Source organism: Taurulus bubalis (assembly GCF_910589615.1).
Source record: "Taurulus bubalis genome assembly, chromosome: 1".
Classification (NCBI taxonomy): Eukaryota; Metazoa; Chordata; class Actinopteri; order Perciformes; family Cottidae; genus Taurulus; species Taurulus bubalis.
This window is the reverse complement of record NC_136589.1, coordinates 21,809,357-21,824,609: the sequence shown is the minus strand read 5'-3', so window position 1 is coordinate 21,824,609 and position 15,253 is coordinate 21,809,357. Positions and strand designations below refer to the sequence as shown.

The following is a 15,253-nucleotide window of genomic DNA, read 5'->3' as shown; positions in this document are numbered from 1 at the left end:
AGTCAGACAATAGCCGATCACCGAAGTGCTTACAATTTATTCTGAGAGCAACATGAATGTCTGACCCCGACAACCCATCCAACAGTCATTGTCCAGACATTCTACTCGAAAAGAACAGGGGTTTCCCAGTTTTTAGGATTCTTCCTCTGGGTATCTGTTAAGATATTTATGTCTAAACCAAAGTGGTGGACCAAGTGACGCTGGCATGGCCCAAAAACCGCAACAACCCCACACTGACCTGGAGCAGCCGGCTGAAGTAGGCAAAGCCTTCCTCTCCGTCCCGGCGGCCGTCGTCCACCTTGTACCTCTTGCAGGCCAGCAGCAGCTCGTTGGAGCTGAAGAGGCGAGCGGGGTCGATGGAATGGCTGTTGATCAGGCTCACCAGGTACTCCCGGTAGTGCTTCCTGGACACCAGAACAACACGTGTTAAGCCTAGTTTATGGTTCTCCGTTAGGTCGACGGCGTACCTACGCCGTAGCTACGCCGTCGACGCAGACCCCTACGCCGTAGCCTGACGTGTACCTCCAAAAAATCCTAACTACGCGTCGCGTTGACGCGGACCACAAGCGCTGTGATTGGTCCGCTCAGAACGTCATTTCCGGCAGTTGCTTTTCCCAGCCTCGACCGGTTTAGTGGTCGTACAGACCACCTCCGCAAACGTCTTCTGTCGTCTGCGCTTCAACATTTGCAATATAAGCATTTGCTCTTCAATATTGATGAGCTCCAACTTTAATGCATCCACTCCAACTTGGTCGCCATTGTTTACTGTGACCGGAATTCGGCTATAACCCCTGAAACTACACAGCCACACCCCCCATGGCGGCATGGCGGTTAATTGCAGGCAACGCGTTCCCTCGACGCAGAACTTCGAATGCTCAACGACGCCGTCACGTCGACGGCGTCGCTACGCCGTCGACGTGACGGAGAACCATAAACTAGGCTTCAGTGCGATCACGCAGCTTCCTGCTGGTGCTGATGTTACAACTCCATCAGTACGAGATTCAGTGTTTCCTTGTATTTTTTTTACAACCTCTTGTCTTATTTTTTGTAGTTTCTGCCATTCTTTGTATTGTACCTTTAACAAAAATACTTATTGACAATTAGAGGTATATTGTATTGTTTTGTCATTTTAAATATTGCCAGTTAACATTGTTATTAAACTGAAACTCGTCAGCCAATTTCTCAGAACACTGGTTGTAAATACATGAACCCATAAGACATGACACTTATGCTGTTGAATCCCTTACTGACGATATTGAAAAAGAAAAAACAATGACATACAAAATGATATTCCTAAAATAAGTGCTGAACAGACAGATGTACATTAATATCTATGGACTGGAGATGCATATGTTGCATACCCATTAGTAAGAGGGGATTGAAAAGCATGTTTTCCTCAAACAATCAACGTCTTATCACAGCCAGAAGCTGAAAAAAACTGCTTTTTAGTCAGATTTTCCAACGGCCCTTGAACACAGCATGAGTGATGGATGCTTCCGCACGATAACTGTGCTATACTCAAAATACATTGTTAAATTCTCTCCACTTCTAGTCATGATGGGTCTGTTTCCATAGAGGTGCAGAACTTTTATATTGCAGTGAAAAATGTGACCGGAGCAAAAAAAAAGAAACCGCATGGGTACAGAGGGTCACACACCATTTCACTCAAACTGCCTGAAACTGGCCCATTCAACAGTATGGCAGACTTTCCAATTCTGTTGGATGTTGGGTTTGATGTTTGGATTTTGGGAGCGAACATTTTCAGTGTTTCCCAGTTACTGTGTGTCAATATTTAGGAACAACTCATCTCTGTGTGAGAACTAATGTACTTGCTGCAATGCTTTGAGTGAGCAGTGTGTTCATCATGGAAACAGCTAAATTATAACCAGGCTTGGTGGAACCTAGTGTGTTGGTACACATAGGGATCAGCTGCAACACTGACGGAGCAAACCTGCTGGAAGTAATATTTACAAAGAAAAAATAAAATAAAAAAATAAAAAATAAAAAATAAAAAAATAAAAAAAAATCACACAAGCAAGCGGAGCAGCTTCTAAAAGTCTACAGAAAGCTGGCATCGTGAGATGAAAGTTGGGCCTTGGGGCGACTCATGGGCTTCAGATACACACTGTACTGGAGCATGCACAACTTGCCTCGCCTTGTTGGGAGATACGATACAAATAATAGTGAATAAAGTCGTCTTACTCGCAGAGTCCAGCGTGTCCGGGTTGGGTCTGAGCACCACAGGCAGAATCTGGCTGCTGGCCTCCCTCATCCTTCTGCTCAACCACTCCACACAGACCTACAGACAGAGAGAGGGATGAATTTGCATTCACAAACAGGTCCTTTTAATAGATAGATTTGCATTCACAAAAGCTATCTATTAGAAGGACCTGTTCCTCTTGACTGAAGGAGGCGAAATGTGATCATCCCACATCGTGAGGTAGGAAGAGTCAAATGAAGAATAAAGAATAAAGAAACCTGATTAGCTGAGAAAGTTAAGTTTGTAACACCTGGTTGATTGTGTGTGGGTGTGTTTGTGTGTCTCCTGATTGTCATTCCCTTCACCTGTGTTTCCCTCCTCCCCTATATATACTCCCCCACCTTCCCTTGTCCCCTGTCGGTTTGTCTTTGTTTCTGTGGTGTTTCATGTCGTGTGCCACCCCTGATCAAATACTTTGTTTTGTTTTGGACCTTTTGCTAATTAAAGCCCGTTCTGGATTTTTACCACTGAAACCTGCCTCCAGTCTCTCCCTCCTGCACCTGGGTCTCTGCGCACCACCCACCCTGCTGCCCCGTGACAAAGTTAGGTTTTGTCAAGCCAGCTGACGCAAAGAAAGCCTGGCTATGTCCAACTTGCATGGTAGTACACCCACCTGTCTGTGTTCCAGGAGGTGGTTCAGTGTTGAAGGCCACTCCATTATTCTGTGAGACAAAGAAGCGGAGAACACAGGAAGCTCACGTTTGTGTGTTTTACACAGTTTACTATGGTGGCTCTGAGGTGCAAAACATCAACATATGACAACAAAACAAGAGCAACATAGAAAACATTTCTTTTCACAAATATATTACAGAAAACACAACAACATATAAAGCAGAATAACATTTTGCAAAGACATTCAAACCAAAAACAACCACATTTTGGAAAACCTAACAAAACAGAAAACACAACAAAAGAAGTGTTACTTGAAATGAAGCTCTAGCTTAAGTTCAGACAGGAAGACAATCCCCTCACGCTAGGCTCGTAGGCCTCTCACTCATACTGTCACTCACCAGCAGCACACATTCCATACCGGATGTCCCATCAGAAGTGTCAGACTCTATCAGCTGTTCAGCCAATAGCGCAGAGTCACGCCTTCTTTGCTAGCCTATCAGCTTGTTTTCGTCTCCTTTAAATGTACTCTATCCCCGCCTCTAGCGTCCTGCTGCTGTCTCATGCGACCCGCCGCCTCCCCAGCACTATCCAACTTCTCAGATTCAGCAACTCCAGCAGAACCACCAGTGTCTGGACTCCTCGGGGGGGGATCTACAGATTGCTGCCGCTCAGGGCAAACACAGCGTGATCTCAATCTCCTCGTGGAGGTTCAAGCGCCAAATAAATTCTGTGTAACCCATGAACGCATCATCTGGCATAATAAACGTTAACTACCAATCACTCACTGTCTCTCCTGATTTAAATATGTTTTTCTGTTTTGTTATTGTGACATTTTTTTAAATGTGTTTTGTCCTTTTCTAATTTGTCAATGCATTTTCTTAAACGCCGTTGTGTTGTGTTGCAGCTACACAAAGTGGAACACTGCAAAGTCTGAAACAGTTTCCAACTACTTTGTTCTACTAGCAAGAAGTATTCATTCAATCAAACCCATAATAACCCTCAGTGAAGGCCGTCAAAATCGGTTATTCAGATTTTTATCTCTGCCCCTTACGTCCATGACAGTGCGAGTGAGGCGGCACTGCACCGTTACCATTTATTCCTGGAGCTCCCTTTTGACGAGGAACAGCTGATAGGGGAAGTTGAAATGAAGAGTTCTCTTCTCGCATCACTATGAACCCCAGAAGGAGTTGGCAGCTGGCTGGAGGGAGATCGCCCTCAACGTTTCCTACTTGCTGGTGTCAATATTGTTGTCCTTTCTCGTTAATATCACAATACACATGTTATCATGTTAATATCACAATATACGCCTGTTAGGACACTATGTCCCTTTCTCTGCAGGCAAGTTCTCTGCCATCAATTCTGCTGGTGTGTGTGTGTGTGTGTGTGTACCTGCAGTAAAGCCTGCAGTCTGGAAGGTTCCCAGTCTCTCAAATAGAAGAGGCAGTCTCTGGGATGATGGGCGTGTAATCCAGTCACACTGCACTCGTCCACTGCACACGTCTGGTAGGACGACAGGAATTGACGGAAGTCAGATCAATCATCGCTATGGTAACCTCGAGTTGCATCTACAGCAAATGTGTTTGAAGAATTTAAACCAACCGAGAAAAGGTTCACTGTCTTTATAAATAATTATAATAATACAATATATATATACTGTATGTGTCAACCTCTTGCCTTGACCCAAAGCCTCAAAGTCTGTTTAGACCTTTTAGTAGGTCACTCCAGGTGGCAACGGAGTTTCTCAAGATTACCAACCCCTCACGCAGGAGTACGCTAGTCTATTAATCAACAAACCAAAAACACAACCCAGCCCAGTGTTTTACACTAAAAGCAGCTCTAGTAAAAAAAGGTTGCAGGTAGGTCGACAGGTATGAGTTTTTTTTTCATTGATTGCTTTCAGGATGTAACGAGAATTTAAAGTATCACAACATGTTGAGGAGGATGAACAACCCTGCCTTCAAGTCATACACGTGCCAAAGATCAGACTTAGGAAATCTCTTTTTTTATTTTCTCACTTGCCTCTCTGGGCTTCCGTAGAATAGTTTTGGAGATTTGACTATTATTTGAGACTTTAATAATTTAATAAATGTATTCTATTTGATATTTTTTGATACTCCCTGCAGGCAGAAAGTTGTTAGTCAAACAAATTGGGATAACGGCCTCTATATGGGGGGATTTAGGCATATTCTTATGCTGGTTATTAATTGACTGAAACAGACAATAATATTTACTGGGTAGTAATGAACAGTTCCATGTGGACCACGGTGACGTCTCATGAAACACAATACTTTATCCATCACTATGTTGATAATTGCAGCATGTGTCAGACTTACAGTGTGGAAGGGGTTGTTGCAGCCACTGCAGAACTGGTAACGACACTGAGAGCAGCAGAAGTGCATGCAGCCTCCTTTGGACAGCGCATACTGAAAGCGACAGTTTGGACAGGCTGGAGGGAGGAGAGGAGGATGTGAAGGGTGAGAAAGAGGAAGAGGGAAAACAGAGAGGAGGGAGGCAGTAGTGTACAAATACTACAGGCAGAGGGATTATTTATTCACTGAATTACTGTTTTTAACTATGGAAGCCCATTTCCTACAGGAAATGGGCTTCCATATGAACCCCTGTGTGCAGGTCAAATTGAGGGCCAGCTGCCATTTTTCAAACTTCCAAGACATCGTAAAAACCCTGCATTCTGACTTAGTGAGAGGTGGGCTGAAGGAAGTACTATTGTCTACTATTTTGTTTCACATGGCTCACAAATCTATTGAAAGGTGCCCCCCGAGTGAAAACAGAGCAGCATATTACCGCCACCGACCTGCTGCTAGATAACAATAATCCTGCAGAGATGAGTGTGCTTACTGATGCCGTTGTCTCTGAGGTATCCGGCCAGGCCCTGTCTCTGATACTCTGGATCGTTCTCCCTCTTCCAGGACTGGTACTGTTCACAGGACAGACCTGCATGCTGACACTCCCACTGCAGACACACAAACATGGTCACCAATTGTCCTCCTCCTGGGGAAGTCAAAGCTCCAAAGATAACTCAGTTCAATTGGTTCACTGTGTTGAAAATAGCAACAATACTAAAACCATTCAGTGCAGTTGAGCCAACTTTTTGATTTTCAAAATGTTATTAACATGAAAGAACTTTAGATTTGTTGACACTGTTGTCCATGATGATCCAAATCAACACAACTGAGAGACACATTATACTTACAGGCTTTTTACACTGAGCACAGAAACTGTTGCGACACTGAAAACAGGTGACTTTAAGCTGGTCTCCATCATAGATGAACCCATATGAACACTGAGGAGAGGAGAGGAAACAGCAGGAGACGAAAGGAAACAGTAAGAGAGGAAAGGAAACAGTACGAGAGGAGAGGGGAGGAAACAGTAAGAGAGGGAATGAAACAGTACGAGGAGAGGAAACAGTTTGAGAGGAGAGGGGGTGAGAGGAAACAGTACAAGAGAAGAGGAAACAGGAGGAGAGGAAACAGTACGAGAGGAAGGGGGGGTGAGAGGAAATAGTACAAGATGAGAGGAACCAGTACGAGGAGAGGAAACAGGAGGAGAGGAGAGGAAACAGTACGAGAGGAGAAGAGAGGAAACAGTACGAGAGGAGATGTAACAGGAGGAGAGGAGAGGGGAGGGAGAGGATGAGAGGAAACAGGAAGAGAGGAGACAGTGGAAAGTAGAATTATTATCCAATATGAATACACAACATTGTTACAAGTGTTATTGTTAGCTCCATCAAATTTGCAAACACTAACAATAGAGAATAAACCTAATATCTTTTTTGAAGTAATATGAACAACTTCAGGCCCAGGTAATTGTTTCCTGTATTTCATTGAGTTTGGTGATTTAGAACAATAGAGAAAATGTAATGGATGAACAGTTATTATTACATGAATTACAAGCTAATTATCATACTATAAATGTACACTTGACTCCCGTAAACTGATTACACACTGGTAAAATCAGAGAGTCACTGAGTCTACTGAGGGTACTTAACCTCGCATTGCTGCTTTAAATACATTAAACAAAACATTCTGACGACAGTTTAAACGCATATACTGGGAAGAAAGTTATATATTAAAATAATATAGGTATAAAAATACCAATCTCTTTGAGCACTGCTTGAGTGTGTGCAGTCTAGAGATTGTAATGTCATTGAAGCTTTCAAAGTCTTAAAAATGTGACACTGTTTCCAGAGCTAAGAGCAACTCCTTGGGTACTTACATGGCAGCACCAGAGGAACTTGGGGTCCTTTATCAGAGCCTGCTCGGTCAGCTTCTTGTGGAACAGCTCATAGACTTCTGGCTCCAGACACTCTCGCAGCTGAAGAACATAAAATAACATTCTGCTATTTTAAAATCTCTTATGTGACACAGTTCTTCCTGATCTATATGTAGCAATAATACCATTTGATGTACTGTGCAAAGCATTTGCTGCTCCTGCAAAAACAAACAAATAAGGACTGAAAATCACCAGTGGAATTGCGGCCGATGAAAGCAACAGGAATTGGGCATTACATGCAACAACCATCTGCACCGTCTCAATGTCCGATTCACTAAAGACACGGGGGTTAATAACATTACAGCACAAACAAGCCCAGAAGGGGTTGCAGCTGAGTGCAATGGTTCATGTGGCAAAATATGAATGTTGCCTTTGGGCAAAGAATGCAGGCAGAACAATTGAGAGCGCAAAAGGAAAAATGACAACGAGCTACAGGTCCTGAGCGACGAGGTGCAGAGGCATTCCTCCAAACTTCAGGCAGAGAAAATGTATGTGGGATTTAAAATGCCTTTCTCTCAGCATAAATACTCTTCAGTTACTTTCTGAAGAAGCTGACAATTTCGCAGTGACTGCCTGTGGCTATTAACGCTGATCTTTGTGAATTGGACTTTTGCAATGAGGCTCATTTGCATGGAATGGGGAAGATTTTGCACCAAAACGTTTGCCCATTACTAAACTGAAATATATGTAAATAGCACAGGAAAATTGAGATGCATCTGCGAGGTGATTTGAGAATGACATGGATTATAGTGCAGGTTCATCGTCCGCAAAAGCCACGCATCCTTTTTGTGAACTTAGTGGACTTTTTGTGGAAACAGAGTCTTTTGTCAAGCCACTTCCTGGTGTGACATGGCACCCGGTGGTCTTTCTCTTAGCCTCCCTCATACATTCCTTGGTGCGTCTGCCTTCCTACCTGGATATCCAGGGTGGAAAAGTAGCTGTTGAGGTGTTCAGGGTCGTTGATGTCCGGTTCCCAGCAGACTGGACACACCATGTCTCTGATGTGTTTGTCCCTAACCGCAATGGTGAAGTGCTGCTGGAAGCAACCGCAGCACACGGAGCACTGACATGACGTCAGAGACTGCATCTGAAAGAGACAGGAGAGAGAGCGAGAGAGAAGGGGGGCGAGAGAGCAGGGCGTGACGTGAGAGAGAGATGCTTCACCGCTGCAGACCTCATAGAAATATTGTTGCCGCCTCGGTACCTTGCTGTGGGGGAAGACAGAGAGGCAGATGGGACACTCCTTAGCCAGCACTCGCTTGATGAACTCCCTGTCATGGGACTCTCGCACAGCCTGCACCACGTCCTCCAGTGAGTAGGGGGCGCTGTGCTCCAGGAGTAGCGACAGTGCCAGCTCACAGCGACCCCAGCTGGGGAGATCGTACACCGCGAGTAACCTCCGGCATATGCGCTGGAGGAGAAGGAAGGAGTTATGGAGGAGAAGACAACGAGGCCAGACATCACATATCAAATCAGCTATCCCAGCCGTGGCCACTTGGGGCAGTAGAAGATCGGGACTATAAACTGGATGACTGAATAATCACACAGAAGCATGGCATTGTGTTGCCATTTAATGAACACGTTTTTCTCTGGATTTTAAAAGTTGGAAACAATTGGGTTATGTAGGTACACAACTCAACAACATACATAATACAAGTCAAGTTTTTAATTTCTTAAAAAATTGGAAATCAATGGACTCTACAGTATAACCCACAGGTGTCCGCAAGTGTTACTAATGTTAGTCCTTTTTTTCTATCTACATTTTTAAAACCTCTACTAACAGCCTGTCTATCCTCTCATTAGTGCTCTGTGTTTAGCAGCCTGCCGTTCAAGTTTCACTGAGTTTTTGTCATGGTACTGTTGGTCTTAGCCGAGTCAATCATGGAGTGCAGAATAAAATGTAATAAATGAAATATCACAATTTAAAACACCGTCGGAAAGATGGAAATCTGATGTTAATGGTGGTTTTCACAGCTTTTAGCTTGTAAAAAAGGTGTCATTTTGGCCATCCTTGAAAGAAACATGCTTTTAAATCCAGCCAGTAGTTTTTTTAGGTACCGGAGATTAATGTGGAGTAGTTACCATTACATAAGAGGGAAAGATGATCAACTAATGATGATGACTGGACCCGGGCCTGGTGAATATGCCGGCATGGTCTCACCTGTTTGTCGGGATGATGGATGTCCACGGCAGGCTCGGGCTTGTCACTCCAAATGTGCTTGTGGAAGGGCTCCAGCAGTGGTCGCTGCAGCAGGGCCAGGGCCCCTCTCACCTCACCGCCGCTCTGCCTCAACACCTCATGGCAGCGGGCCTCGTCGCTGAAGCCCAGCGCACACAGCTCCTTCACCTGAGAGGAGCAGAAAAGAAAAAAAACAATCACACCATCTCTAGAACGAAAGGGAGACGGACGGAATGTTGTCGTGAATCTGGAGACGCCGCAGAGACCTTGGCGAGTCTGTCTCTCAGAGCTTGCCTGGCAGCTCGCTGGGTGGCGCCCCCTGCTGCCAGCCAGGCCTGCTTGGCCTCTGCCCTGGACAGCTGGACCGCACTCACGGTTGCCGCCTTTTTCCCGGCATCCGCGGCAGGAGCTTCACACGACCTGCTCTGTGTTAGAGGGAGGTCAATCGCTAACAGAGGAACAGAAGCCTGTGATTGTACGAAGAGAAGCATACTGACTGTGTTCTGGTCACAGACGGACTGAAGGGGAGAGGCTGCCACCAACGTACTGATCTGGTCCAACAGCAGAGGAAGCTCCGTCTTTAACCACTTGCAGGGCAGGATGATGCTGTCCCCTGCTACCGCCCTGCTTGTGTACACCTCCTCTGGACTCACTCCTTTCTTCTCCCCGTCCTGACACAGACAGACAAAAAGTACAGACGCAGTAGAATACAGACACTACATGGAGTCTAGATCCCAGGGCGATGGACAGGTGATGAAGGTGACTTGCTCTGATCAGCTGAATGAGCTTCAGTCCCTCCTCCTTCATCAGCCTCTCCCTCCAGGAGTCCAGGTCTTCGGGGGCGGGCTCTTTGGGTTTGATCGGCAGCGCAGGGACCCGTCTGACCGGAGAGGGAGGACGGAGCCTCGCAGGCAGGGGAGTGGGCTCCGGACGAGCCAGGTCACACATCTCACACACCGTCGCAGGAGAGTAGTTCAGATAGGTGCAGAACTGACACACCCACTAGAGAGAGAGAGACAGAGAGAGGCAGAGAGACACAGAGAGAGACACACAGAGAGACAGGGAGACAGAGAAAAGAAGAGAAAGAGACACAGAAAGGCAGAGAGATACAGAGAGACAGACACTCAGTATATGGAACAGTATTTTATGTTAACCGCACACCTTCAAAACTTAAGTCACCTAAATGAGTGCTTAGTTCTTCAAACACCTACGCAAGGCAAAATTGTGGATCTACTTTTCTTGTAGCAGATGTTACGGAGATGACCGTGATAATCGGTCAGTGGTAGCTGAAGAATACAAAAAACAATCTGCATGACAAGATTTGTCTCCATCTGTGATCGGGTCGTCTTCCAATCGGAAGATCGGCGATACAACCCCATGCAAGTCCATTTCCCATCTTGGATGAGAAAAAACTTACATTGAATTTCCCTTTCTGCAATACAGGCTGGCTTTATATAACAATGATTTGTGGTTAATACAGATTCAATTGTTTTCACACTGATGATTAAGATTATTTTTCTGTTCATTAGTGTACGACAAAGCCTAAATAATCCACAATAAAACCGGCCCCTGGTTGAATATAATGTGTCTTGTTTGTTCTCATGCTTGCAGTGAGGTAGAAATTCTAAACACTCGTCGGACTTGGCCGGTGGAGGAAATCTAAAACACAAACCCTGTGCCTAACTAAGACCAAGCTCGATGACCAACACACACACACACACACACACACACACACACACACACACACACACACACACACACACACACACACACACACACACACACACACACACACACAAACTGACCTGGCTGTCAGGGTCACCGGGCATGCCCAGTACCGGTGCTGGTGGTCTGGGGGGGGTGATGGGTGGGTGTGACGGGGTCACTGGAGGTCGTGTGGCCAGACGAGGTCTATCACACACGTTGCACAGAATACTGCTGGCTGCGTTCACCATGGTGCAGCTCTTACACTTCCACTCTGAGAACACACACACACACACACAAGTTCATTCTATTCACATTATCATCACTTACAATCATGTCCTCAACTTAAAAGTACAGTGTCAAGTGGTATATATATATATATATATATATATATATATATATATATATATATATATATATATATATATATATTCATAAACTGTATTTGTATCTCACTTAATCTAGTAATAGTTGTATTTATTTGCTTTTATTGCAGTTTGCGTGCTACTGATGAAACTAGTAAGTAGTAGAATAAAGGAGGTGGGTTTGGATGCTGGACTGGTTGGGAAAGCTGTGGGAAGCACCATGACACAACACAGACCAGTGATGGTGGCGGGCTGAGATTCATCTGCTTTAGAGCTGATCAGCTCCAGCCGAGGCCGCTCACACTCCTCACACAGCACATCCTGGAGGGAGTTGACTTTTGTGCAGTGGAGGCAACGCCAGGTGGAAGAACTGATACAGGGGAAGAGGGGGCAGTTATACAAGACTGAATATACTGCATATCCATAAGCAACTGTTTTGTTCACACACACGCACACGCACACACACACACACACACACACACACACACACACACACTCAGTTCCAACACTTTGACTTAAACGGCATCGCAACTATGACTAGACTTTGCTGGGATCAGCTTTAAAATCGACCATATTTCTGACTAGCCGTTTTAATATATTACATTGCTATATATATATATATATTACATATTTCAAATTACTTCCTCAATAGCGCTTGATTGAGGTATTTTTTTGCGCATTTAAAAAGTTCACTTAAATTTCGCATGACAATTGATGCCCTTCGAAAGTCCCGCCCTCGAACACAGACTGGCAAATCGTAGCATAGCTTCTGTCAGCTGTGCTCCATAGACTCATCAGTAGGGTTGGGTACCCGCCAATATGGCACCGGTTCCAACACGTCCGGTACCTACTGGACAAAAATGCAACGCAGATTTCGGTGCTTCCTTCCGGTGCCTGAGCCGATTTAAATACTTTTTTTTTTACACTACTCTGTAAAGTTGCACGGTATATAGATACTAAAAAGGTAGCGCGGTACCCGCACGCTAAAAACGATTATTAAAATAGCGCGGATCAGAGTGCATTCGCTGCGGCGCTCTGTCTGCCTGCATGCAGGGGCGCGGGGCTTCCAGCGCTCGCTCACACAGCGCGCGCAGAGATCGCTGGAGACACGAGCACGAGCTTTTGAACGTCCATCCTCGGCTTTCTGGAACAAATCTCTCCCAGTTTATATTAATGATGGCGTGTAGTCCAGTAAAGCAGCAGTTTGTAGAATCCATCAGTGTCTGAGTTCTGTTGCACCAGTCAAAATCAGGGCACCTGATGCTTGTGTCTGTTCTTTTTTAAGTTAAAAGGTTTGAAGCTGTAGTTTGAAGTCAAGTATTTTGTATGTATTTATTTATATTATAGTATACTTTAAACAGTTAATATAGTGTTCAATTTGAAGAAAAAAAAAGTTGCCTTGGCAATAAAAAATCGGTTCAGGCACCGATATCGTTTTAAAAATATCGGTTTAGCACTGGTATCGGAAAAAACCCAAACGATACCCATCCCTACTCATCAGTGGTTCCAGAGTTTCTTCATCTTCAGAGTGGTTTGTGGATTTGGAACTCGTTGTAGTTAAACGTTGTGTGATAGTGATGTTTGTTACCCTGAGAGGTTGGAAGGAGATATTTGTTTCTACATTAAAAACCTGTGGAGCTAGCATTAGCAGAGTATGTTAGTATATGATAAACTAACGTTAGCACTTCTATGCTATGCTAGTTTGACATCCTGGATATATCCTTCAAATGCATATTATAGACCTGTCTGTCTGCGTCTCTCTAAATCACTTAGCATTTTTTCAAAAATGTGATAATATTCGGAGTGCAGTTAGTGACAGTGTGGCTCTATGGTAGCTCTGACAGCTTGACAGAGTAGCAGCAGGGGGCGGTGCTTAGGAAAAGGGTCAATTAAATGGAAACACCGCTCGTATCCGAGAGCCCTGAAAGGAAGCAGCTCGGTTAGCCAACCGTTATTTAAAAGAAAAATGTAAATCAGCAATTTAATTTTCATCTATTCTAGCCTAAATAAGTAGAATTTAATGATTAACTTCCTGTCGGATCTGCACCAAACCACAGATTGTGAAAGAGGGCGGCTGAGCAGCAATGCTGACCTACACCTGCGGAGAACCTTTAGTTCAGGTCAAGTATTCAGACCCATCACTGGCTGTGGACCAGTGGGATCAGAGTGTTCCCATTTTATATTTCATACCTTTGACTCCTCTTGTTCTGGGATGATGTTGACGACGACGACGACGACGAGACAGCTGTTCGCCGATGGTTGGCCCTCTCAGGGTAGGAGTGGTACAGCCTGTCACATTCTGAGCAGAGCCCCTGGAGGCAGGTGAGGCAGTGGGCAGCGATTCGGAAGATCCCACAGATAGCGCAGTTCTCTGCAACAGAGAGAACAATTTGCGGAACCAAACACTGTTGCATCATTATGAAGTTTGCGCCAAATCACAGATTATATTATCACAGAATAAGGATATTTTTCTAATACACTGTGCAGAGTACAATGTGCCAACTCTATGTCTGCAGTAAGTCTAAGTGTATCACTAACTGAAGAAGTGCATTTTCTGAAGACAATGTGTTTGAGAAACATAATATGGAGGAAGAGAAACACTGAAAAAACACACAAAAAGGGAGGAAATATTGATAACTCCAGTGTTCCTGGATATTGATATTTCAATACTCTCCAGTTGCTCCTGTTTATCTACAGGATGTAGTCGTTGGCCAGCGTATAACAGGCCTAGCTACTGGATGGTGTTGTTGGAACGGTGAGTGAGTTCCAGATGATGAGGGTGTGCGAGGAGGACTGCCGGTACACTTATTTAGTTCATCTTTCAATGATTACAAAGTCAGCCAAAATGGCGGCAAACTCCTGGTAAAACAACGTTATGGCGCTTTAAATAAGGCAGGCACTTTAAAAAAATATTTGGCAGGGGATTGGATGAACCGTCTGTCAATCAAACTCTTGCCTAAGAGGAGCTCGAACATCTTTTCCACGGAGAAAAGCCGTCAGTACCGTTCTTTGCTCTCCTTCCGATTAAGAAGGAGACAGAACTGACGTATTGCAGCATCCACGCTAACCCGTTCAGGAGTCGACCATTATTGTTTAGAACAAATATTTTCCTCTAGGCGTCATCACACAGTCATAAGCCACACCCCCCAGCTGCCTGAAGCTCCTCACAGGACGTCAATTGTTCCTTTTTTGATTTGGGATTGCCAGATGCAAGTGCTTTATTTGAAGCCTAACAAGATGTATTTGGGTGCGATTTGTAATTGAGCGATTCTCGACTGATCTGCAGTGCTGGACTGATGTGGACCCTCAACTGTAGCATCAGTGGAACCACTTGCGCATCCACGCACAGAAACATAAACAATAATACATAGCTAACCAAGATAGTCGATGCAGTAGAAGTGTGTTTTCTCTCCTCACCTGGGTGCTTGTTTGAGTAGGTGGGTAAGACCTGAATGGACCTGAGACTTTGGTGGTTGGAGGACAGGGACTGGCCACGACCGCTGTCCCTGGAAGCATAATGGTGGAGGGGGAAGGCCAGAGACTTGGTCTGGCCTCCTGAGTGGCATGGAGGAGTGGGGGAGAAGTGGCAGATCACAGCGTCAGTGTTGAGACCCACATCCTAAGAGGAGAGAAGAGAGGGGGGGAAGCTGACTTCAAAAGAATCGGCACTATGTGTCACCTGTAACTTCAAAATAAGAGACGGCTCTGTTCATTGATTTAACACTATTACCAACATTTCACCAGACACATTGGCTTTTTTTTCCTGACTGACAATTTTAACCGTGAAATTATATTTTCAAGGCTGGGAGACAGAGCTTGGTCACCTGCATGTAGACAACAATA

General features: G+C 44.8%; 1 protein-coding gene across 1 annotated transcript in view; it reads right to left on the bottom strand.

Annotated features, from left to right (window-relative positions):
- The window catches only part of rnf31 (ring finger protein 31), a gene marked incomplete at its 5' end in the record, with an annotated part of 32,382 nt that overhangs the window by 2,217 nt on the left and 14,912 nt on the right, over nt 1-15,253 (bottom strand). Inside the window, 18 exons of the mRNA XM_079228108.1 lie at nt 239-404; nt 2,203-2,299; nt 2,874-2,922; nt 4,262-4,372; nt 5,206-5,318; nt 5,729-5,843; nt 6,084-6,173; nt 7,106-7,204; nt 8,076-8,249; nt 8,367-8,573; nt 9,324-9,509; nt 9,608-9,766; nt 9,857-10,012; nt 10,110-10,343; nt 11,147-11,319; nt 11,647-11,780; nt 13,601-13,781; nt 14,828-15,029. Of these exons, the coding sequence (XP_079084234.1) occupies nt 239-404; nt 2,203-2,299; nt 2,874-2,922; nt 4,262-4,372; nt 5,206-5,318; nt 5,729-5,843; nt 6,084-6,173; nt 7,106-7,204; nt 8,076-8,249; nt 8,367-8,573; nt 9,324-9,509; nt 9,608-9,766; nt 9,857-10,012; nt 10,110-10,343; nt 11,147-11,319; nt 11,647-11,780; nt 13,601-13,781; nt 14,828-15,029 (2,646 nt within the window). The remainder of the gene's footprint in view (nt 1-238; nt 405-2,202; nt 2,300-2,873; nt 2,923-4,261; nt 4,373-5,205; nt 5,319-5,728; nt 5,844-6,083; nt 6,174-7,105; nt 7,205-8,075; nt 8,250-8,366; nt 8,574-9,323; nt 9,510-9,607; nt 9,767-9,856; nt 10,013-10,109; nt 10,344-11,146; nt 11,320-11,646; nt 11,781-13,600; nt 13,782-14,827; nt 15,030-15,253) is intronic.